The sequence below is a fragment of the Mobula birostris genome, chromosome 5 (genome assembly GCF_030028105.1).
Source record: "Mobula birostris isolate sMobBir1 chromosome 5, sMobBir1.hap1, whole genome shotgun sequence".
NCBI classification, from domain to species: Eukaryota; Metazoa; Chordata; class Chondrichthyes; order Myliobatiformes; family Myliobatidae; genus Mobula; species Mobula birostris.
In genome coordinates, this window is record NC_092374.1 from 172437731 (window position 1) to 172463616 (window position 25886).

General features: G+C 44.5%; 1 protein-coding gene across 4 annotated transcripts in view; it reads left to right on the forward strand.

The window, feature by feature from the left end:
• Positions 1-25886, forward strand: part of LOC140198041 (ras GTPase-activating protein 3) — a 234759-nt gene that overhangs the window by 202929 nt on the left and 5944 nt on the right. For all 4 annotated transcript variants that reach the window (XM_072258877.1, XM_072258878.1, XM_072258879.1 and 1 more), the window contains 11 exons: positions 796-910; positions 2646-2720; positions 3918-4041; positions 5103-5209; positions 9369-9446; positions 12347-12424; positions 14243-14316; positions 17482-17588; positions 20123-20205; positions 20830-21038; positions 23804-23907. In XM_072258877.1, coding sequence (XP_072114978.1) covers positions 796-910; positions 2646-2720; positions 3918-4041; positions 5103-5209; positions 9369-9446; positions 12347-12424; positions 14243-14316; positions 17482-17588; positions 20123-20205; positions 20830-21038; positions 23804-23907 — 1154 coding nt within the window. The remainder of the gene's footprint in view (positions 1-795; positions 911-2645; positions 2721-3917; positions 4042-5102; positions 5210-9368; positions 9447-12346; positions 12425-14242; positions 14317-17481; positions 17589-20122; positions 20206-20829; positions 21039-23803; positions 23908-25886) is intronic.

The window sequence follows — 25886 nt, forward strand, 5'->3', positions numbered from 1 at the left end:
CATAATTGTTGAATATCATTTTTTGTTGCATGTCGTGCCCTGACCAACACACCACAGCAAATCCCTAATGCACGTAATGAATATGACTAATAAAGTTGAAAGGCTTTGGGAGATTTTAGTGCATTGAAGGCACTATATAAATGGAGCTGTTTTTTTCTCATTGTTTGGATTGAAGGCTGCTGGTCTGGCCCCTGTGCCACTACTCTGTGTTTTGTGGGGTTATAAAAGCAGTTATAAGATTAGTTTTAATTGTCACACCGAAACAGAGTGAAGTGCGTCGTTTGTGAGGATTGTGCTGGGCAGCCTGCAAGCGTCACCACACTTCTGGCACCAGCATATATTGCCCTCCACTCACTAACCCTAACTGTGTGTCTTTGGAATTGGGGAGGAAACTGAAGCACCTGGAGGAAACAGCGCGGTCATGGGGAAAATGTATAAATTCCTTCCAGGCAGTGGCGGGGTCGGTGATTGCTAGTGCTATGAAGCGATTACGCTACTGTGCTAGCCAGGAGATAAGAGGTGAGGGTAAGGGAGCTATGATACTGCATGGAATTGCATGGATACAAAGGGCCAAATGGCAGGAGAGATTAATGCTTTGTTGGTGAGCAAGGAGCTGAGATCAGCTGATCGTACTAGTGTATGGAAGTGGGCAGTGGGGGTGGGGAGTATTGGTGTGCCTGCCAGACACCATGAGCGATACAGTTCAAAGGTGGGAAGAACTTCAGATTCCTATCCAGTATCTCCTTCAGCAAAGATCTTCCAAAGTGGTCACGATGCAAATCTCTTCCTTTCCAGAGATCCAAACACCATCTTTCGAGGCAACTCCCTGACCTCCAAGTGCATTGATGAGACGATGAAACTGGCAGGGAGGCACTATCTACAGGTCACACTGAAGCCTGTTGTCGATGAGGTAACCAGGAACTGTGTGCAAGGCTGATTAGGTCGACCGCTGACGCAAAATACTTGCATGTGCACACCAGTTTTCATCTTGCACACACTCATTCCCTCTCATACATGTTCTGTTTCACACAGAGTTGCTCACCTTTGCAAATTCACCCATACACACACCTACATCCCCTCTTAGATACATCAATGCGCACACATACGTGTTCCCTGTTAGACACAACTGCACATTGATTCTCACATACATACCTACACACAAACACTTGTACACACTTGAATGAACTCACACACAGTCTCACACTCATCCACTCATTTGCGTATCTCTCATACACATGTACATTTTCTCACAAATGCACACTATTGGGTACACATAGGGAAATCAATTGGGAGAAACGGAGTTCAAAATTAGAAAACTTCACTCTCAGACACCTAACACATAGAACCATATACTTTCCCTAACAAAGCAGATTTTGACCTGTTCATTCACTGCCAGGGAGCTAAGGTCAGACTTAAAACAAGAATTGAATACAGCGCAATTATGCTGCAACTTTGTTGGCCCTGAGGGAGGGAATTAGTGTCCTTCAGCATTCATAAATTTCGATATAATCTCTGTGAGGATTGAAAGGAACGATACAGAGGTTGTTAGGACTTTTGAAGATTCATCATTTGCGGAATAATTTTATCTTCATTTAGAGTGAGGCTACGTTCACACTACGCTGGATAATTTTGGAAATGAAGCTTTTTCTCTTCATTTTGACCCTCCGTCCACACTGAAACGGCGTTTTCCTCTCCCATAAAAGGAGCTTTTCTAAAACATTCTCCAGAGTGTTTAGATCTGAAAACGATTGTTGCACGTTGTAGTGTGGACGGGGTAAACGGAGAGATTTAAAAACACTGTCATGACAACACCACAACAGCAATGCTTTTTCTACTTCTGCTTGGTACTGTGCAAGCACTGCTGGACGGCTGTTATAACGCACAGTCGGTGTGAATGGCGTGAGAGTTAAATTGTAAAGTGAGCTTTTTTGACTAGATCCCCTAAATTGATTTGATTGAGTCTACCTTTAAAAATATTAATGTCAGAAATACTACGCAGGTCTGGCGGCAGAAGATTCCAATCTCTTGTTGATCTTGGGTAGAGAACGGCTTCATGCATGTGTTGTTTACTTTATTGTCTACATTAATAGCTTGTTTGGAGTTAACCATTTCCACGTTCTCCACTGCTTTGCTGACTTTGTAGTTATTTGTAACTCGCAGAAACAGTTCGACTTCATTGTCTGTCTAAACGAAGAGGTCTGGTCTGCTTTTTCCAGCTGAGGTTTTCTTTGTATTCCTCGAAGACATTGTTGAAAACTTTATTTCGCTGTTGTTGTTGGTACTCTAGTTTTTGACCAATGGAAATAGCACAATGCCGCCGCGGAAACTTAAATATTATACTGTTTCCTCTTCGCTTGTTTTCTGTAGATGTGTCTGCGCATGTCCAGTAGGAGTAGATTCGCCCAAATATCCGTTTTAATGCGGATAAAGATATTTTGAAAAACACCTAGTGTGGATGCCTGTCGTTTTTACTAAAAACTGGCACTTTCAAAATTATCCGGTCTAGTGTGGACGTAGCCTGAGTTTACAGAGGGAGAGACGTTGGTTGAAGGAGGGACCACAAAGCTCAGATCATTTGTATTATTTAAACTAGCAGCTCTTGGTACAGATGTTGATTAAATCGTAATTTCACTTTTGTTTCCCAGATATGTGAAGTTCATAAGTCCTGTGAGATTGACCCAGTTAAGCTGAAGGATGGTGAGAACCTGGAGTCGAACATGGTGAGAGCCTTTGAGGTTGACTGTGGATCAGTGAATATTACATTCGGGAAGAATTGAGTTCCAACTTGTGCACATTTAACTGTTTATTTATAGTGAGCCCTTTTAGTTTATTTTCTTTCTTTTCTTTACTAACCCTTTAGTTAAGTTATGATTCATAAATATAATTTCTTTAATCGTCCGCAGTGTACTGTCTGTTATTTCTTGGCACTGAGTTGTAGCAGGATCACAAATTACACAGCATCCTCACAAACCAGGGTTTGGGATGGGAGGGCCGTGTCAATCTCACAGGTTTGGAGGGACCTAGACCTACGCAGCCAAGGAAACTGGGACCGGGGAGTGGGGTGGGATTCAAAACACAATGATAATACATAATAAAAAAAACATAAAACACAGTAAATATAACTGTAATAGCAATCCAATCAAACACAATGCACAAGTAACTGTTACATGCATAGACTAGCTGTATGTACATGAAGTGACACCAGGTAGGGTGGGTTAATGGCTGGATCAGCCTTACTGCTTGGGGAAGTAACTGCTTTCGGGTCTAGTGGTCCTGGTGTGGATGGTATGTAGCCTCTTCCCTGATGGGAGTGGGACAAGCAGTCTATGAGCAGGGTGGGTAAGGTGGACTGCATGGACACGTTGGGTCTGTTTCTGTGCTTTATGACTTTGATTATGATGTGCAAAAGAGACTAGTTATAGGAAAATGAGGTAAGTGGGTTTGCTAGGATTGGTTTGACTGTTGGTATAGACTTGATGGTCCAAGTGGCCTCCATTGTCATACGGAATTGACCCAGGAAAAGATCAGTTAAAGTGTGAATCTGCCGTGTTACCAGTTGGTTCATTGTTGCTTTTTTGGGAAGGAGATCGTCCTTCCTTGTCCAGTCTGGGCCCACGTGTGACTCCAGTCTCATGCCCACCTGACTAATATTAAACTTTGTCATGGCTGACTGCAGCGGGATTCCCTTGCCGCTGTACATCTGCGGTGCTCCTCGTGGCTGAGGTGATTATGAATGCTGGGCTTGTCAGCTGTTGATGTGACCTGTGAGTGAGTAAACTGGTGACCATTGTGGTGAGGGTGCCCTCATGCTGAGGGCAAGTCCGGGGTAGTTGAGTCTCAGAAACTGTATCTCGTGTTCCAGTGGAACCCAGTGCAGGAATTCAAAGCACTATTGTCACTGTTCCATTGTATTTCAGGATAACCTCAGACAGTACGTGGAAAGAATTTTCAATGTCATCACAACGTCGGGTATGAGCTGTCCCACAGTTATGTGTGACATTTTCTTCTCGCTGAGGGAGTCTGCTGCCAAGAGATTCCAAGGTAGAGTGTGGCATCGTACATAACCACTAACCTTGTGCTGATCTTTATCCATGTGACGAGTTCTGCTTTCTGTTCATCATTGTTGGCTCGCACTCACAGTCGTGTGCACTTGTCTCCACGTTGTCAATGGGATACTAAGGCACTGGGAAGCAGCAGCAATGTTTACAAGCAAACTGGTAGGTTGGGAGGTTCCTGTGATGGGGAACTTCTGAAGTGGCTGGGGCAGGACTGTGAACTGGCCCAAACTCGGTTAAATGATGAAACCGTTTAACAGGGTAAATGTAGAGAAGATATTTAGACACTTTTGATGAAGACAGAGGCTATCTGTAAGAGATGGTCACTAAAAAATCTAATCAGAAATTCAGGAGAAACTTCTTTCCCAAGAGAGTGTGAAACTCACTTTTATGGGGAGGGGTTAAGCCAGGGAGCAGAGATGAGTTTGAGGAAGCTGGAGAAACATAAGTGAGAGAGGGATAGGAGGAGATTATAGGAGAAGGCTGTTCTGGAGTCAAGGGGCTGAATGGCCTGTGATTTCTATGTACTTCAATGTAACAATACAGATAAAGGGATGTTTTCCAAACTCTTATGCATGGACATAAACTTGTCTGGCCCAGGCAGATGTTGGGTATTGTACCCAACATACATCGCTCACCTACCACCTGCTGGGAGCCCTCTAGCTCTTTGTTTGGTGCATGTCTCGAGGCAGCCAAACTCCAAAGGGGACATGAGAAAGCCGAGCAAAAGGCTGCTGAAAGAGGAAAGTTTCAGGCACATCTTGAACATGGCAGAGAGGTGAGGAATCTTGGGGAGGGATTTCCATCAATTCCAGTAGGTGGAGATTATGAAAGACGGGGATACAGAGAGGCCCAGGATCAAAGGAATGGTTTTAGAATGGCTTGAGAGAGACAGTGCTGCTGTGTTGTTAGGATGACACTTAGTAATGTATGTGTCTATGGTTCTACATCAGCAGAGGTCCTAATGCTGCATTAATATATACCTGGAAGTATCTATTTAAGTCCAAGCTTAGATATCCAGTGGTAATGTGGAACTTCTTTCTCTAGATGATCCTGATGTGCGGTACACAGCTGTAAGCAGTTTCATCTTCCTGCGATTCTTTGCTCCAGCCATTCTGTCACCTAACCTGTTCCAGCTGCATCTTCACCATCCAGTAAGTTCACACTGCAGACTTTGCCCAGAGCAAACAGTGCTAGGCACTAGTCTTGTCGCAATGCTCAGGATGCTTTTAGAAGCCCGGTGAGGTAGAGTACAAAAGGGCAAGCAAATACAGCTGTAAGTGTGGACACCAGAATGGGAAGTGTGGACACCAGAATGGGAAGTGTGGACACCAGAATGGGAAATGTGGACACCAGAATGGGAAGTGCAGGACACCAGAATGGGAGGTGCGGGACACCAGAATGGGAAGTGTGAAAGACCAGAATGGGAAGTGTGGACACCAGAATGGGAAGTGTGGACACCAGAATGGGAAGTGCAGGACCCCAGAATGGGAAGTGCAGGACCCCAGAATGGGAAGTGCGGGACACTAGAATGGGAAGTGTGAGAGACCAGAATGGGAAGTGTGGACACCAGAATGGGAAGTGCGGACACCAGAATGAGAAGTGTGGGACACCAGGATGGGAAGTGTGAGAAACCAGAATGGGAAGTGTGGACACCAGGATGGGAAGTGTGGGACACTAGGATGGGAAGTGTGGGACAACAGGATGGGAAGTGTGGGACAACAGGATGGGAAGTGTGAGACGCCAGGATGGGAAGTGTGAGAGACCAGAATGGGAAGTGTGGACACCAGAATGGGAAGTGTGGGACACCAGAATGGGAAGTGTGGGACACCAGGATGGGAAGTGTAGGACACCAGGATGGGAAGTGTGGGACACCAGGATGGAAAGTGTGAGACACCAGGATGGGAAGTGTGAGAGACCAGAATGGACACCAGAATGGGAAGTGTGGGACACCAGAATGGGAAGTGTGGGACACCAGGATGGGAAGTGTAGGACACCAGGATGGGAAGTGTGGGACACTAGGATGGGAAGTGTGAAACACCAGAATGGGAAGTGTGGGACAACAGAATGGTAAGTGTGGGACACCAGAATGGAAGCTGGATGAAATTCCTTCTCTGCCTGCAATGTGGGTCCTTCACTATCACTTCACAAGTGACTGAGGTCCTGATTGACTCTGTTCTACATGCCTTTTTATATAACTCATTAACTATCCAAGACTTTTCTAGTTTAATAATTTAATGTCAATGCTACTTGGAGATAAAAGAGCTTAGGTCCGACACTACGAAGTTCTAGGACAATTATTACCCTTCAACATTCAGGGTCCTCAACCAGCGTAGATCACTTCACTGAACTGATTCCACAACCTACGAACTCACTCTCAAATACTCACCAACTCATGTTCTCAGTGTTATCTATCTATCTAACTGTCTGACCTTCTTTTACACATTGGTTTTTTGTCAGTCTTTGTGTGTCGTTCTTTGGTTCTATTGTATTTCTTTGTTCTTCTGAGAATGCCTGCAAGAAAATGAATCTCAGGGTAGTTTCTGGTGACATATACATACTTTGATAATAAATTTACGTTGATCTTTGATGCTTTCCTGAGCCCAAAGCCAGATAAACTCTCCCTTTGCTGTACTGAAGGAGCACTGCAGTGGCAGGGAGGCTGTTTCTCACATCAGACATTAAGCCGATAGAATAGCTATTCTGGCACTGCTTAACATGGAGGCTTTCCCCAGTATTCTGATTAATATTTATCTCTCAACCTCCATCACCAAAACAGGATAATTTTATATATCCTGTTGTACTGGGATCTTGCTGTGTACACGGTGACAGCCAGGATTTTTGACAACTTGTCTGATTTGTTGGGCGTTGCTGTCAGTGCTGTACAGAGACCAGTATTTCTCTGCCTTCTGTGGTTTTAATAGTGTCTAAGTGAGACAATCAAAACATTCGAAGAATTTGAAATAAAACAGAGTTTGGAAACACTCAGCAGGTCAATGCAGAGTTAAACTTTCAGGTCAAATGGCCAAGAGATTCAGCAGACAGCAAAGCCTACACAGGGTTTTGACCTGTCATTGGTTGGGCTTGCTCTGCCTACCCTGTGTGAGGTACTGTTGTCACTCTGTACTGGCACAGTGCTGACTGTCCGAGTTGGCTTCCAGATCTGATAAGCTAGGTTTGGGTAAATTGGGGGGGGGGGGGGCGGGTGGTGGAGACGAGAAGAGGTAGGTGCTGAGCCACTCTAGAAACTCCAGGCTGCTGATTGGAATCATATAGAATATTGCACAGTAGAGCGCAGGAACAGGCCCTACTCTTTGTGCTGACTGTGATGGCAATTTAAACTTCCCTGCCTGTTCATAGGCCTATCTGAATGCCTCTTAACTGTTGCAACACACACAACTGTTAACTGTTGCTTACATCACTTCCCTAGAAGTGCACTACCACTCTCACTGTAAAAAAAACACTTGCCTCGCAAACTTTCCCCTCCCACCTTAAACACTGCATCCCCTAGCACTTGACATTTCCACGCTGGGGGGAAAAAGATTCTGATCGTTGACCCTATCTGTGTGTCTCATAATGTTATATACTTCTCCCTCAGCCTCTGAAACTCTAGGGCAAACAACCAAGATTATCCAAACTCTCCTTATAGCTCATACTTTCTAACGTAGGCAGCATCCTGGTGAACCTCTTCTGCATTCTCTCCAAAGTCGCATCCCTCACGTCCTTCCTGTAATGCGACAGCGCACGATACTCCAAATAGTCATAGTCATACTTTATTGATCCCGGGGGAAATTGGTTTTCATTACAGTTGCTCCATAAATAATAAATAGTAATAGAACCATAAATAGTTAAATAGTAATATGTAAATTATGCCAGTAAATTATGAAATAAGTCCAGGACCAGCCTATAGACTCAGGGTGTCTGACCCTCCAAGGGAGGAGTTGTAAAGTTTGATGGCCACAGGCAGGAATGACTTCCTATGACGCTCAGTACTGCATCTCGGTGGGATGAGTCTCTGGCTGAATGTACTCCTGTGCCCACCCAGTACATTATGTAGTGGATGGGAGACATTGACCAAGATGGCATGCAACTTAGACAGCATCCTCTTTTCAGACACCACCGTGAGAGAGTCCAGTTCCATCCCCACAACATCACTGGCCTTACGAATGAGTTTGTTGATTCTGTTGGTGTCTGCTACCCTCAGCCTGCTGCCCCAGCACACAACAGCAAACATGATAGCACTGGCCACCACAGACTCGTAGAACATCCTCAGCATCGTCCGGCAGATGTTAAAGGACCTTAGTCTCCTCAGGAAATAGAGACGGCTCTAACCCTTCTTGTAGACAGCCTCAGTGTTCTTTGACCAGTCCAGTTTATTGTCAATTCGTATCCCCAGGTATTTGTAATCCTCCACCATGTCCACACTGACCCCCTGGATGGAAACAGGGGTCACCGGTACCTTAGCTCTCCTCAGGTCTATACAACTGCAAAGTGACTTCAGCTGCAATCAATGACTGAAGTGGTGGTGAACTCAGTTATCAAGGACTCCCATCATCCAGGCCATGCTGTCTTCTCACTTTTACCATGGGGCAGAAGGTACAGGAGCCTTAGGTCCTGCAGCACCCGGTTCAGGAACAGTTATTACCCTACAACCTTCAGACTCCTGAACCAGTGTAAATAACTTCACTACCCTCAACCCTGAACCCTGAACTGGTTCCGCAACTTATGGTCTCGCTTTCACTTATGTTCTTGGTACCATTCATTCATGCATTTAGTTAATTATACACAATTTGGCATCTTATGCACATTGGTGGTTTGTCAGTCTCTTTACATTATGTATAGTTTTTCATAAATTGTATTGCATTTCTTTACTTTCCTGTAAATGTGTTCAGGGAAATGAATCACGTGGTGGTTTATGGTGACATATACACACATTGACTTGGCTCATTCCATTAGGCAAGGTAAAAAAAAAATTATGGCTGCTTGCAAAGAGGGAGCCATGTTTCAAACGACCAATCTGATTTGCTGATACAACAAATTTCCTTGCCTGACATTAGTGTTATTTACAAATGTTAGAAGGAAAATACCAAAAGTCTCCCCCATCTTCCCTAGCCTTTCCTCACAAGATGTGTATTTTTTTTTATTCTTTCTTACTTCTCTTCTAATATTTGTATATCTGTGCACTTGTAATGCTCCTTTGGGGTAAATAAAGTATCTATCTGTCTATCTATCTTATAGAAGCCAAGTAGTTGCTCCAGCTTTCTGTCATTCGGAAGTGTTGATCAGGATCTGGTGACCATTTCTTTCTTTCAGGACCCAGTAACAGCACGGACCCTGACTCTCGTGTCCAAGACCATCCAGACCTTGGGTAGCTTATCGAAATCCAAATCTGTAAGTGTTCCTTCACTTATTCTGCACTGTAATGAGAGAATGTGATGTTTTAACAGTGTAGGAACCTCAATCACACCGTCTCAGTTTTCCCATATTTGCTTTAATTGTGCTCGCTGGGAATATGGATCATAGGCAGGATTAGGCTGTTTGGACCATCAAGTTTGCTCTACCATTCAACCAAGTCTCCCTGCAACCCTTAATCCCTTTACCAATCAAGAACATGCCAATCTCTACCTTACAATACTGAGCAAAAGTCTTGGGCACATATGAAAAGCTAGGGTGCCTAAGATTTTGCACAGTACTGTAGTAATTTTGTGTATTGCACTGTACTTCTGCAAAACAAAAACAAATTTCATGAGATATGTGAGTGATGATAAATGTGATTCTGATATAGGTCTCTGCTGTGGACTGAGAGTGTGAAAAAGGAATCATGAACATTACAGCATAGAAACAGGCCTTTTGGCCCTTCTTGGCTGTGCCGAACCATTTTTCTGCCTAGTCCCACTGACCTGCACCTGGACCATATCCCTCCATACACCTCGCATCCATGTACCTGTCCAAGTTTTTCTTAAATGTTAAAAGTGAGCCCGCATTTACCACTTCATCTGGCAGCTCATTCCACACTCACACCACTCTCTGTGTGAAGAAGCCCCTCCTAATGTTCCCTTTAAACTTTTCCCCCTCCACCCTTAACCCATGTCCTCTGAGTTTTTTTCTCCCCTAGCCTCAGTGGAAAAAACCTGCTTGCATTCACTCTATCTATACCCATCATAATTTTATATACCTCTATCAAATCTCCCTTCATTCTTCTACGCTCCAGGGAAAAGGGCAAGGGAGAGGGGAGGGAGCAAGAAGCTCCAGAGAGACATACTGTAATGATCAATATTCCAATTTCTTGGAATCAAATGACCTTGCCTGATGTCTCAGGGCTGTGTAAGTCTGCACCCACAGATTTGCCACCCTTTGGCTGAAGAAATTCCTCCTCGTCTTAGTCTTAAAGAGGCATCTCTTTACTTTGAGGCTGTGCCGTCAGATCCTACCCTCTCCGACTAATGGAAACATCCTTTCCATGTCCACTCGGGCTTTTCAGTATCCAGTATGTTTCAATGAGATCCTTCTGAACGCTATCAATTACAGGACCAAATACCGTTAAACTTCTGTACAGCGTATTTCTCGAGTTGACTAGTTGGAACTCTCCATAGCTACTGAGAACTTAAATGGTAATTTCAGGAAAAAATTCTGAAAGTAAAAAGCCATTCTCTCTGAAAATTATTTTCACAATCGGGATGTTGGATTATTGTTTAAGTAAACTGTGTCACCAAAATTCCTCGGGGTAGGAGATCTCTCATCCTTGGAGGATGATCTGAAGTTCCTGCCGTAAACAGAATATCTTGTGGGAGCATCTGCCTCACATAGAAGGCAGCAGTTCAGAAAGAAAGTGGTTCAGCATCACCTTACCAGCAGTGGAAATTAAATCACAGCTTCACTAGCAACAGCTGCAGCCCTGAGAGTGAACTAGTGAAAGGCCGAGCTACCAAACTCTTGATTCATTTCTCCCTGATAGGGGCTCGCAGAATTTACTCTGATGGTATTCACAATTAGTTGTGATCATTTTATATGTCCTTAAGTACCCTCTGAATAGATTAAGGAATACTGTATTCCTTTTGCCAATATCTGCTCATGTTTTTATGCAAAGGCCCTGTGATGATCAGACTCTCTACATTGATGTAGCTCAGACTTGCCTGCCAGGTGCCTCAGGTCAATGATAAAAGGGCTCATGACCTTTTTAAAAAGATCCTTAGTAAATGAATTATAAAAACTGGCTGGTGTTCTCAGTTTTAAAATTCTGCAACGATATTATGTGTAAAGTGTACATTATTTTGGACCCATCTACAACAGATAAACAGGACAGTCCAGTGTCATAATGGGTTCATTACTGGACTGGTAGTTCTGAACCCTGGACCAGTGTCCCAGAGGTTAAACCTCCAGAGCTTAAATTTAAGTTACTGAATTGAGATTAAAAAGCCATTAGCGGTAATGCTCATCATGAAACTTAATGGCTTCATGTGAAAATCCAGCTATTCACTGATGTCCTTCAGGGAGGGAAGTAAGCTGTCCTCACCTAGTCCAGTCCATATGTGACTCCAGAGCCCCAATGCCATGGTGGTTCTTTACCATCCTGTGAAATGAACAAATCATTCAGTTAAAGGGCAGATAGCAATGGGGTTTGAATGTCACCCAGGACAGCAACTCCCACGTGCAAAGAGCGAATAAAAATCTTCCACAACACCACAAAGACATTGGAGCAGAATTAGGCCATTCACCCATCGAGTCTGCTCTGCTATTCCATTGTGGCTGATTTTTTGCCTTTCTTAACCCCGTTCTCCAGCCTTCTCCCCGTAAGCTTTGACACCCTTACTAATCAAGAACCTGTCAACCTCCGTTCTAAATATACTCAATGACTTGGCCTCTACAGCTGCCTGTGGCAAAGAATTCCACAGATTCACCACCCTCAGGCTAAAGAAATTCCTCCTCATCTCTGTTCTAAATGGATGTCCCTCTATTCTGAGGCTGTGCCCTCTGGTCCTAGACTCTCCCAACTCTAAGAAACATCCTCTCCACATGCACATTAAGTAAGCCTTTCAATATTCAATGAGATCCCCCCCCTCAGTCTTCTAAACTCCAGTGAGTACAGACCCAGAGCCATCAAATGCTTCTCGTATGTTAACCCTCTCATTCCTGGATTAATTTTTGTGAACCTCCTCTGGACCCTCTCCAATTCTGTTGCTGTATAATAGTCAATGAATTAATTTGTATTATAGAATATTACGGTGTCTCTGTCTAGTAATTAACAGTAGAATGCTAATAAATATTTCACTGATACCCCCTTGTTTCTGCAGGCAAGTTTCAAGGAATCCTACATGGCCACGTTCTATGAGCACTTTAATGAGCAGAAGTACACAGATGCTGTAAGAAATGTAAGTTCCTTTTTATTGATGTACATGCCTTGGTCACTATTGCTCTGTACAATGTACAGCTTGCAGATTCCCAGGGGCTCACGTTCCGAGACACTCATGAATCCTCTGTGTCCAGCCGATCTACGTTCAGTGGGCACTTTTATTAGCTGCCTCCCGTACCTAATAAAGTGGCCTCTGAGTGTATGTTCATGGCCTTCTGCTGCTGTAGCCCACCCACTTCAAGATTCAACATTCTGTGCATTCAGAGATGCTCTTCCGCACACCACTGTTGAAACGCGTGGTTATTTGAGCTACTGTTACCTTCCTTTCAGCTTGAACCAGTCTGGCCATTCTCCACTTACCTCTCTCATTAACTAAGTGTTTTTGCTCACAGAACTGCCACTCACTGGCTGTCTTCTTGTTCCTTGCACCATTCTCTGTCAGAGAATAGTGTGGGTGAAAATCCCAGGAGATCAGCAGTATCTGATATACTCAAACCACCCCATCTGGCACCAACAATCATTCCATGATCAAAATCACTTGGGTCATATTTCTTCCCTATTCTGATGTTTGTTCTGAACAACAACTGAACCTCTTGACCATGTCTGCGTACTTTTATGCATCGAGTTGCTGCCATATGGTTGGCTGATTAGATATTTGCATTACCAAGCAAGTGTACAGGTGTACCTGATAAAGTGTATATCCTTCAGTTAATGGAGACAAAGTTGTATTTATCATACTGTGTGGAAATGGAACCATTGTAGCAATGACAGCACTCTAGAGCATTTCATTTGCAGTAAAGGTACTCTGATTTCCTGAAACTGTGTAAAGAAGTCTAGAGACCCAGTCATCTGGTCACATCCGTGTGACCTTCCACTGAATCAATGGCAGCAACCTTTCATTACATTTGTAGTCATTTTTGGCTTTAGTGGGGTTTTCTGCTAATAGGAATAGGTTCAGTTGAGGTGGTAGTTAAATTGGCATTCTGCTGAGGTTGCTTTTTGGTTGGAGGTTCCACTGGAGTGAGGGTTGGTTTGGAGTCCTGTTGACATGGAGTTGGGTTCCGACAAACTTTCTTTTACAAGTAAGCAGTACCATGCACAGTGGTCCTAATGGGTTGGTTTTCTAGTGTCCTGAGGCTAAGGTCATGATGAGATTAGGGATCTGTAATGTAGTAGAGTTTGGGTTGATGTTCTTTTGTGGATGGGAGTTGGATGATGTATTGTTTTGCATCTGGGTTGGAGTAATTTTGGGAATGGGATGGAGTTGAGTTGGATTAGGGTTCTGTAGAGATTAGGATGGGAGGACTCTTTACCACTATTCTTTATCTAGAATCCTACCACACTCCCTTTGAGAGGTTGCAAATGAAAAAAAATTGCCCAGTCAGTGAAAGCATTGCTTCTCACTGCTACACCAGCCACATCAGGAAACTTAGAGTAACACACACAAAACGCTTGAGAAACTCAGCAGGTCAGATAGCATCTATAGATGATAAAGAGTCCCAATCCAAAACATGGACTCTTTATGCCTTTCCATTGATGCTGCCTGATCTGTGAAATTCCTTCAGCATTTTGTGTGTGTTACTCTGGGTTTCCAGCATCTGCAGAATCTCTTGCGTTTGTGATCAGCAAACTTAGCCTAAACCTGGCTCAGTGGATAGAGTAACATATTGATATTTTATAAGCTTTCTGACAGTAGCACTTCTTAAATAGAGGAAATATCAAATTACTTATGATGTGTGGAGACAGATCTTTGGGTCACAGCTGCTCTGTTGTATTTGTTGGAAAGTTAAGTAACCAGCTGAGCTCCCTTTAACATGCTATTCTGATCTGTGTGAAGTTCCTAGATTTAATCTCCTCCTCTGGAAGAAAGGACCACAAGAGTATTGAGCAGCCCATCGTGTTAAAGGAAGGGTGAGTTCTAAATATTCACTCTGTTCTGTATGGCAAATAAAATTTTACTAGACAAAATGAAACTATTGACATGTAACCTTCACAGAGGAAAAACATGACTTTCCTTCAGGATGTATTCTTCCCTGTGACGCTGGTGCTAACCTCTTTTCTTGATAAATTAGGGACTTGCTTTGTTGATTCATAGGGCAAGAGTTAACCACGTTACTCTAGGACAGGAGTCAAATCCTGGCATAGACTGAGCAAAACATCAAGGAACTAGGTGGATTTTTACAACAATCCAACTACTTCTGTCACTTTTATGAGACCAACTTGTTACTGCGAGATTATTTCAGATGGATTATAATTTTCTGTTAATGCAGTGTAGAATAGTAATTTGGAATAGAGTCTTTGGATCACAAAAGCATCAGGGTCCAACAGTGTCCATGAGGGAAGAACGTCTACCTGCTAGCTTGTGGCAGCTGGGATCAAATGAGTCTTGCATTGTTGAGGGAGGCCATTTGATCCATCGTGTTTGAGCTGGCTCTGTGAAAGAAATCTTTGATTTGTTTTGCGGCTGCCTGCACTTTCTCTACACAGGCCTATGAATTTTCCCCTGCAAGTATTCAGAAACTTTGAGAATTCCTTCTCTCTCCCCTCAGACAGCGCATTTCTGATCACAACAACCAACCACTCCCTTTTCACAAGCTCTATTGTTGGTCACCTTCACGCGTAAAGCTTCCCCACCACTGAGCACATCTACTCAGAGCACTGTTGCAGGAAAGCAACATCCATCATCAAGGAGCCCCATTATCCAGGCCATGTTCCCTTCTCGCTGCTGTCATCAGGAAAAAGGTACAGGAGCCTCAGGGCCCACACCACCATGTTCAGGAACAGGTATTACCCCTCAGCCTTTGGGCTATTGATGTCCAGAGGGGATAATTTCACTCAACTTCACTCAACCTATCACTGAACTCTTCCCACAACCTATGGACTCGCTTTCAAGGATTCTTCATTTCATGTTCTCGATATTTATTGTTTGTTTGTTTATTTACTTATTATTACTATTTCTTTCTTTTCTTTTTGTATTTGCACAGTTTGCTGTTCTTTGCACGTTGGTTGTTTGTCCGCCCTGTTGAGTATGGTCTTCCATTGATTCCATTATGTTTCTTGTATTTACTGTGAATGCCTGCAAGAAGATGAATATGAGGGTTGTATATGGTGATGTATATGTACTTTGACAAATAAATTTAATTTGAACCTTAACTCTGTATCCCTTCGTCACACAGACTCCTGACTCTGGAAACAGCCTCTTATTTACTCTGTCTAAGCCCTTTATAACTTTGAATTTGTATTCTTCCATAATCCACTAGCTCTGTCAGATGGTGAGCTGAGGATCAATGAAATGTGTTCTGAGACTGACCCTCTTCACTACCCATTCTCATCCCACTGACGCTCCATTCCATCCCTGTGCACACTGAGCAAGCTCTCAAACCTCTTACAAATATATGTTCGTATTCTTTGGCCACGATAAAACATCTCAGGAAACAGTTAATGTTTAACAAGGGTCGGATGGAAAGCCGTGCCCAGTGTTAGAGGTTAGCTGGCATGCTTTGTCAGTCCGTGATTTGCTGTAATTCTTGGCAAAGTCAAAAAGAGTTTAGAGGACAAATTATTCCAAGTTCTGAATGTTTCAATAGAGAAATTAAATAAATGGAAATACCAAGGTCATGTGCGGTGCAACAGTTTATTACCACTGAACCACAACATAGATTCAGGAATAGTTATTCCCCTTCAACCATCAGGCTCCTGACCAAAGTGGATAACTTCGCTCACCTCAACACTGAAGTGATTCCACACCTGTCGACTCATTTTCAAGGGCTCTACAACTCATGTTCTCGGTGTTATTTACTTACTTGTTTGTTTATAATTGTGTTTTTATATTTGTACAGTTTGTCTTCTTTTGAACATTGGTTGCTTGTCAGTGTTTGTGTATATTTTTTCATTGATTCTGTTGTATTTCTTCGTTCTACTGCTAATGTCTGCAAGAAAATGAATCTCAGGGTAGTATATGGGGACATAGTCATAGTCATACTTTATTGATCCCGGGGGAAATTGGTTTTCGTTACAGTTGCACCTATATAATAAGTAGTAATAAAACCATAAATAGTTAAATAGTAATATGTAAATTATGCCAGTAAATTATGAAATAAGTCCAGCACCAGCCTATTGGCTCAGGGTGTCTGACCCTCCAAGGGAGGAGTTGTAAAGTTTGATGGCCACAGGCAGGAATGACTTCCTATGACGCTCTGTGTTGCATCTCGCATATACATACTTTGATAATAATCTTACTCTGAATTTAAGCCCAACAAGTCCATACTCACCATCAAACAACCATTTACATTAATCCTATTTTTTTTCTAAATTTTTCCCACATTCCCATCAATTTCCCCCAATTCTACCACTCACCCATACATTGGGGGGAACTTACAGTGGCCAGTTAATTCACAGTAGTGCAGCAGAAGAAACCCATCTGGCCACACAGACTGCACCGAAGGTCAGAATTGAACCTGATTATCTGGAGCTGTGAGCTGTTGACTCTGCTAGTTACACCAATGTGCTGCCCACAATGGGTCTGTAAATAACCTGCTTTTACACATTGTGGAAAGTCTGTTTCATCTGTGTGGGTTCCCCAGTAATGGGTTCATACTGGTACCTGGACCATTGAGCTGGGGGGCACCAAGTATGGAGATGGTGCTCAGGCAGAGGACCTCCTGCAGGAATCATCAGAATCAGAATCAGGTGTATTATCACCAGCATTAGGTGAAATTTGTTAACTTAGCAGCAGCAGTTCAATGGAATACATGATACAGGAGAATAAATAAATAACAGTATATGTATATTGGAGATTAAAAATCATGCAAAAACAGAAATAATATATATTAAAAAAAGTGAGGTAGTGTTCATGGGTTCGATGTACAGTTAGGAATTGGATGGCAGAGGGGAAAAAGCTGTTCCTGAAATGCTGAGTGTGTGCCTTCAGGCTTCTGTACCTCCTATCATGTTTCTCCACAACCTTGAAATCCTTCACAACTTCCCATTCTCTTGGACTACTCAACTTCCTTGGAGATTTTTGTAAAGATTTAATTTGCTAATCTTTCCAAACGCTGCTTTTGAATTTCCGTTTAGGTTTATGATCAAGAGGGCACAAGGAAGAAATCGCTTTGGCATCAAGAATTTTAAGAAGCGGTGGTTTCGCCTGAGCAACCATGAGTTCACCTATCACAAGCACAAAGGTGATGTATCACACACAGTCCTTTCTCCCTAATATTTGGAATACGTGAACAGTGTCCATTTGGGGACTGGACCCCCTCTGATCATTCTTCCCACTCCAGAATCTCAGTTGGATCTTGGACTGTTGCCTTCCTGAGGGCAGCAGACATGTGTTGGGAACACGATCTTCTCATGGTATCAGTGGAGTTTTGAACATCACAGAAGGGAGGTCATGGAACCAGGAGCATTAACAAAGCCTAGTTTGAGTGATGACTTTCCACTCAGCTGCAATAACTCTTCGTGCTCAATCAGATAGCTTCCCATTTGATGAAGGGTTCCACCTCACCAGCAACATCAATTCCCCTGCATTGTCCCTACCTCACCACATCTTGCTGACTTCATCTGTATGCCATCTTCCCCACTATCAAAGTTTGCTACGCCTTCTCTGCTGTCTCTTCTGACTTGCCGACTTTGAGAATGGAGAGGTTCAGTACAGTTCCACCTGTCAACAGACGCCAAAAGATTTTGTCAGGAATTCAAGAGAACCCTCTTTCACTAGAGAGTGGGACTCCTCCCACAGACAGTGGGTGAGGTGATGAGTGGAGATGGGTTTAAGGGGAAGCTGGATAAATGGATGAAGGAGAGCAAGATAGAGAAGATAGTTATAGTGGAGGTGGAGGGGGGTGTGGAAGGATACTGAAATGAGGCAGACAGATCAGCCTAGAGCATAAGGAATAGAAGCAAAAGGAGGCCATTCAGCCCTTCAGGTCTGCTTCACCATTCAGTAAGACCATGGCTCATCCTTTTCCTTAGTGTCATTTTCCCACATTAATCCTGGGATTTGCAAGTTCTTTTAATATTTAAAACTAACTATTGATCTTTACCTTGAATATTCTCAGTAAGTGAAGCTCCACGTCCCTTTTGGGAGAGAATTCCAGCAAGTCACCACTCTGCTGGTGAAGTAGTTTTCTTTCATCTCTATACTGAGTGGCCAACCCGGTATTCTAAGACTGATCACTGGTTCAGGACACCCCAGCCAGGATAAACAACCGAGCTGTCAAGCCTTGTAAGAATTTTGTAGTTTCAGTGAGATCACCTCCACTCTGCTTCATCTCCACATATGGCGGACCTGAAGTCCATAATTCCATAAGATGTAGGAGCAGAATTAGGCTATTTGACCCATCAAGTCTGCTCCACCATTTCATCATGGCTGATCCCTTTTCCCCCACTTCAGCCCCACTCTCCAGCCTTCTCCCCATAACCTTTGATACCGTGTCAAATCAAGAACCTATCAAGCTCTGCCTTAAATACACCCAATGACCTGACCTCCACAGCTGCCTGTGGTAATAAATTCCACAAATTCACCACCCTCTAGCTAAAGAAATTTCTCCACGTCTTTGTTTTAAATGGATGCCCCTCTATCCCTCTCTTGTCCTAGACTCTGCCACCATGGGAATGGGAAACACGCTTTCCACGTCAACAATGTCTGGGCCTTTCAACATTTAAAAGGTTTCAATGAGATCCCCCTCATCCTTCTACATTCCAACGAGTACAGACCCAGAGCTATCAAACGTTCCTCATATGATAACCCTTTCATTCCCAGTAGTCAGTCTGATCAAGGCCAACTGCACTTTCTCTTGAATCAGAACCAGAACCAAGTTTTGTCACTGGCGTAAATTGTGAACTCTTTTGCTTTGTGGACACAGTACAGTGCAGGCATAACAAATTACTATAAATTACATTAAAATAAATAGATACTGCAAAAAGAGAGTGAAATAGTGAAGTAGTGTTCGTGGGCCATTCAGAAACCTGACGGTGGAGGGAAAGAAGCTTTTGCTAAAATGTTGAGTGTTTGTCTTCAGGCTCCTGTACCTCCTCTCTGATGTTGAAAAGAAGGCATGCCATGGGTGGGGAGGGTCCTTGATGATTGAAGCTGCCTTCTTGCGGCACCGCCTTTTGAAGGTTTCCTCAATGGTAGGGTAGGTTGTCCCCATTTTGGAGCTGGATGACTCTACAAAGCATTGAAAGCACAATCTCCCCAGGGCCTTGTATAGTTGTACTCAGATACAGTCAAAGAGCCATACTGCATGAAAACAAGTCTTGGACCCATCTAGTCGGTGCCAACTAAGGAGCCTTTCTGAACTAGTCTCATTGACTTGTATCCCTCCAGACCTTTCTTGGCCATGTACCTGGCCATTCTAATTGTACCCACTTCCTTTGGCACCTCATTCCACATACCCACCACCTTCTGGAAAAATTTGCCCCTCGGGTCCCGTCTTTAACCTTTCGCCTCTCACCTTAAACCAAGATTCCCGACCTTGAGAAAGACAGTGACCATCTTCCTTATCCATGCCCCTGATGTTTTTTATCTACAAGGTCAGACAGATGTATTTTGTATTCCAGTGCTGTTGCATGAATGGCCTGTTTCTGTGTTTGTTCTGTGTGCAATTGTTCAATTAGTCGATGATTTAGATAATGAACTTGGCCAGAAAGCTTCAGACAAGTTTCCACTCTGGAGGGAGCGGGTTTTTAATGAGCTCCTTTCCTGATGTTTTAGGTGACCATCCACTGTACAATATTCCAATTGAAAATATTCTCGCTGTTGAGAAACTAGAGGAAGAATCGTTCAAAATGAAGAACGTGAGTATCAGCTTGTTAGCATAAGAGATGGAAGGTTCTGGAAATTGTCACTGAAGTGTTTAATGATGGGGCCCAGACTGGGTAGAAACAGAGTACAGTTAATGAGTTAAGAGTGAGTATAGTCCCAAATGCGTGTATGTAGCGTCTGTAATGTCCAGTAGACAAAGTCTGAGCTGTAGAAAAAGGAAACAGGGCTGGTGACTAGAAACTTGGTCAAAGAAGTGGGTTTTAAGAAGGGCCAAAGAGGAGACAGAACACAACATTTAGTGAGGGATCCAGGCATCTGAGGGCACAAAGCGAGGGTGCTTTAAAATCCAGGATGATCAGGGTGCTGCAAGTGGAAATCTGGTGGGATGGGGGTGGGTTATGGAGGGGTTGGGACAGGAAGTGGTGGGTGTAGGGAGGGGTGAGGGACATGGAGGGGGTGGGTTATAGAGTGGTGGGGGCTGGGGGGAGGTTGTAGAGGGGTGGAGAGATGGGCTACAGAAGAATTTGAAAGCGAAGTCAATCTGCAGGCTCCCTTCCAAGCTGCAGAGAACAGAAGAATTTATAATGCTTCCCCCCCCCCCCCAAGTGAATACACAATCTGAGCTCATTCTGTCCTGTGCTCTCTCTCCAATGCAGATGTTTCAGGTCATTCAGCCTGAGAGGGCACTGTACATCCAGGCCAACAACTGTGTCGAGGCAAAGGACTGGATTGACATCCTGACCAAAGTTAGCCAGTGCAACCAGAAGCGACTCAGCACATACCACCCGTCCGCCTATCTCAACGGCCACTGGCTGTGCTGCAAGGCCAGTCTGGACTGTGCACCTGGCTGTACCCCCTGCACTGGGTAAGATGAGAAGACTTCCCACCTCTGTAAAAATCACTGAGATGGAGCACGGGAAGACGCTGCTCCCAGTGCTGAGGGATGAGGTCCCTCCAGTGCTCCCTTGGTTGTCATTTCCAAGGATCCAGGAAATCTTGTAGCACAGAGGAATCCTTTCTTTTCCATAAATACTCTAAAAGATCCAGCACTGTGTTCCTCTCCATCCCACTGATTAATGTTACCTTCTTCCCGAATATATTCTCAGTTCTTCCCTCAATAGTTCTATCTAAATATTCATATTCCAGACCCTCCTCAAATAAATAAGTAAATCAGTTCTCCTGACCTGGCCCTTTGCATTTTATAGGTGACCTCAAATTTACAGCTTACTGTCATAGTCACCCTGGTTTTACCCTGCCAGATATATCCCACCCACAGCTTAACAAGCTTCTGTTGTCTCTCTGCCAGTCCTGACAAAGTGTCTTTGACCTGAAACGTTAACTATTTCCCTTCCCACAGATGCAGCCTGATTATATCCAGCATTTTCTGTTTTTATTTCAGGTTTGTACACCCCTGTTACTGCCGCACTAATACACGGTCCACCCCTTGCTCAGATCTCAGACCACTTACCGCTTTGATTGAAAATCTCTGCAGGTTCTCCAGTCTGAAGCTATCAGGAGCAGGGGAGCCTGTTGAGCCTTTGACCGTGGCCCCTGTTCAATAAGACCACAGATGATCCATTCTCTGGTCAGCCTGCCAACCCTCATTCTCCTCACTGCCTGACAGCTGATTGAAGTCAGCCTTGGGGGGAAAAAGACTCACTGACCACCCACTGCTTCTGGGTGGCGCAGCAAGCTGTGTTCAGTCCTGACCTCTGATCAGTCTTCACACTCTCCCCATGACCGTGGGGGTTTCTGCTGCGTGCACCGCTTTCCTCCCATGTCCCAAAGGTATGCAGGATGGTGGGTTAATTAGTGGCTGGAAAATTAACCCCAGTGTGGATGATCGGTAGGAGGTAGGACATAGATAGACGTGTAAGAGAGACTGGGTTTAGAGTGTAATGCGGAGGAATGGGAGCACTCACCAGATTAGACACAATAGCACTGGAGATGGTCCAGAGAAAGTTCATGAAATGATCCCACGAATGAAACAGCTAATGTCTGAGGAGCATTTGATGGCTCTGGGCCTGTACTCACTGGAATTTACAAAATTTACAAGGACGGGGGCGGGGGTGGAATCTCATTGAAACCTAGCGAATATTGAAAGGTCTAGATTAGAGTAGATGTGGAGAAAATGTTTCCGATAGTGGGGGAGTCTAGGACCTGAGGGCACAGCCTCAGAGTACAAGGACATACTCCTCTGTTGTAAGGAAAATTTGAGATAGCAAATGTTTGCAGTTTTCTCAGTGCAGAGGTTGCAGCTCATCAGTACCAAAAGGCCAGGGTTGTTATCCCTGAGGCCCTACGCCTCTTTCTGAACCAGCGGAAGCACCTTTCAGCATCAACTCTTGCTGTCAAAGACTCTGCTGTCATCTCACCTGCTATCTCCCTCAGCTCCTGAGATAGAGAAGCAACATAGATTAAGGAAAGAGTGCCTTTGTGTCCTGAAGTTTAAACTGGACCTTCACCCAAAGCCGTTTCCCCAAGCAAGGAGTTCTGTGTGTGCTCAGCTGAGTGAGACCATGAAGTTTCACACTTTGTGGTAATTCCACCAGGTGACCCTGAAAATCAAGTAACCCCCCCCCCGGCTCCACCAGGGTCAACTGTTTTCCTATGCATACAGAGGAGGGTCTGAGAATTCAATAGGAAAGACGGGTTTGTAATCCTGCCAATTATCCAGCACATGCAGTCAAATAGCAGAAGTGTAGGCAGGGCTGAGATTTGGATGAGGCCTCTGAAATGGTGGGCTGAGCTGTTTTCTTCAACTGCTACAGACCTTCCAGCGAAGCCTTTGGGGAGGAATTTCTGCAGTTTAGATTCAGAACCAATGAATGAATGACAATACGTCTCCAAATCAGACTGGCGTGTAACTTGCAGGGGAACCTGTGTTTGGTGGGGTTCCCCTGCACCTGCTACCCTTGACAGCAGAGATCATGGTTTGGAAGGTGCTGGAGGAGTAGCCGAGGCACGTTACTGTAACTGTATTTTGGAGATGGTGCACACTGCAAGAAAATAGAAGCAGGAATATCCAACAGGCCCCTCAACCAAGCCCCAGCTTTCAATACGATCCGGGTTGACCCATAAGAAGCAGGATCAAGCCTTTTGGCCCATTGAGTCTGCTCTGCCATTCCATCGTGATTGATTTATTATCTCTTCTCAACCCCATCCTTCTGCCCTCTCCGTGTAACCTTTGGTGCCCTTACTAATCAAGAACCTATTAACCTCTGCTTTAAATATACCCAATGACTTGGCTTCCACAGCTGTCTGTTACAATGAGTTCCACAGATTCCACCCTCTAGCTAAAGAAATTCCTCCTCATCTCCGTTCTAAAGGGACGAAATGTTTGTCCTTTTGTCCTAAAGACCCATGCTGGCCTTACTCCTCTTCTGTGCCGTTTCTCCGTAACTCTCTATTCCTCGATCTATCGAATATTTATCCACCTCCACGTTAAATACTTAGAATGATCCAGCTTATACCGCCTACGCGGCCAGAGAATTCCAACTACTTGGGGCCACAGTGTGCTTTAGTAGTCTGCCTTTGGTAGAGCTGGCCTCCCTGTGTCCCTAAGCAGGTTATGTGTCCCTTCCTGGGTGGCTGGCTGGCTGAGTAATGCGGTCTGTCTGCCCCGTACAGTGGCCTTCCTGCGGACATTCAGCTGGATGTGGACAGCGACCGTGAGACTGAGCACATTTACTCGCTCTTCAATGCCCACAGGACCAAGCTGGAGAAGATGCAAGGTAAGGACACAATTACTAAACAGCTGCTGGAAATCCGGAGAAACACACACAAAATGCTGGAGGAACTCAGCAGGTCAGGCAGAAACTATGGAGGGGAATAAACCGTCAAAGTTTCAGGCTGTCTGACCCGAGATTAGAGACCAGCTCTAGTTGTCACATCTACGTCAAAACATCCAGTGAAATGCATGGTGTACATCGACGGCAGTACAGTCCCAAGGATGTGTGGGGCAGCACCAACATAGCATACCCACAGTTTACTAATCCGAACCTGTATGTCTTTGGAATGTGAGAGAAAACTGGGGCACCTAAAGGAAATCCACAGGGTCACGGGCGCACATTCAAACCCCTTAGAGACAGTGGCAGGAATTGAACCTTGATTGCTGGCACTGTAAAGCATTACACTAACGACCAAGTTACCGTGCCGCCTGGCTACATTCTCCAGAATTTTGTGTGTGTTGCTAACGACACAAATAGTCATAGTTTACAGCTGCGGCCTCCATCATTCATGCAGGGGAGGCAGAGGTTGGTGAGTGGGAAGTGAGGGGAGTGGAACCACTCTGTAGTTTCAGGAGGTTTTGCATGTACATTTGGTAGGTTGCTAAAGGGCACCAATCTGAGAGCCAGTTTGAGGGTGAGCCACTTTGGTGTGAGATGGGGCTGTTACAGGCCAAATAAGGGCAGCAGTTTTTCTTCCTCAGCGGCCTGCTGTGTCTGTGCAAGAATCCATCTGCTCATTCTTCCTCTGACTGAGACTCCATTTCCTGCTTTCTAAAGCCGAGGCTTCCCTGGATTAGACTTAACCTTGAGATTACTAATCAGTGGACCAGACAGACCAGCCATACCAGCCATCAGACGTTGAAACTTTGAGCCCACACAGAAAATGATTAGACATTGAATTGACATCGAGGTGTCCCGTGGTAAATCCTTGAGATGTCCCACAGTAAATCACAACCACTGAGGGTAAAGATTAATACATTACTAATTTGAAACTATTGAACAGTTTGAATAAAACCTTGGCCAACCACACGGAGTACTACAAGCAGTTCAGATAGTTGAGTTATGAACAGATTTGCAAAAACAACACCAGAATGGAGAGGTTAGATCTGTGTGCAGTTGGACATCCTCTGGAGCATAGAAGGATGGGAGATCTCCTGAACAGGTGCCCCACCCTTCCATGGACAGGTCAGTGCATTCAGATAACAGAGGGTGATTTCCGCTTGTGGGGCTGGGGTCTGTTACTACACCAACAGATCCAGTCAGGAATTCAGAGAGTGGGGAAATGGGGAACTCACTCCCATGGGGAGTGGCCAAAGGAAAGCTGATGGGTTTAAGAGGACGGAGGGATGGAGGAGGAGAATGGGAGGAGTGGAGTAGATGGGCTGAAGGGTCTGCTTCTGTGCTCAATATTCAATGTAATGTTACGCCAAAAAGAGAGTTCAGCTTGAGTGGAAGATCCTGTGCAGTGTCACTGATAGCTGGGCAACACTCTGTGTGTAAATCTCTACCATCGTGGTACGTCTTCTCTTCTCCCTCTTATGGCCATGCCCCAATTGTTGCTCATCCGCTCAACCCAAACCAGAAACTGAGCCTCAGCCTTACTTGTCTGTGTTGCTCTGTACCTGGGCAGGAGCTCATTTGGTAAGAGCTGGTCAGTTTACTTTCTGCGTTGTTGTTTATCTCTGCCCTCCTCCAGATCTGACCAGCCATCATCTCCCTTTCCAGCATTCATCTTACCCAGTGACTTTGTAGTGTTAGACCTATCATCATCAAGTGCTTCACGACTTTCTCTCGAGGATCAGTGTGGACCCCTCTCTAGCCTTCTCCCAACTCCCTGCCCCCTAAATCTCTCACTTTAAAAAAAAGATTAGCTTTCAAAGCTACTTCGAAGCATCAGAACATATGGTGAAATGCATCGTTTGCGTCGACGACCAACACAGCCCGAGGATATGCTGGGGGCAGCCTGCAAGTGTTGCCGTGTT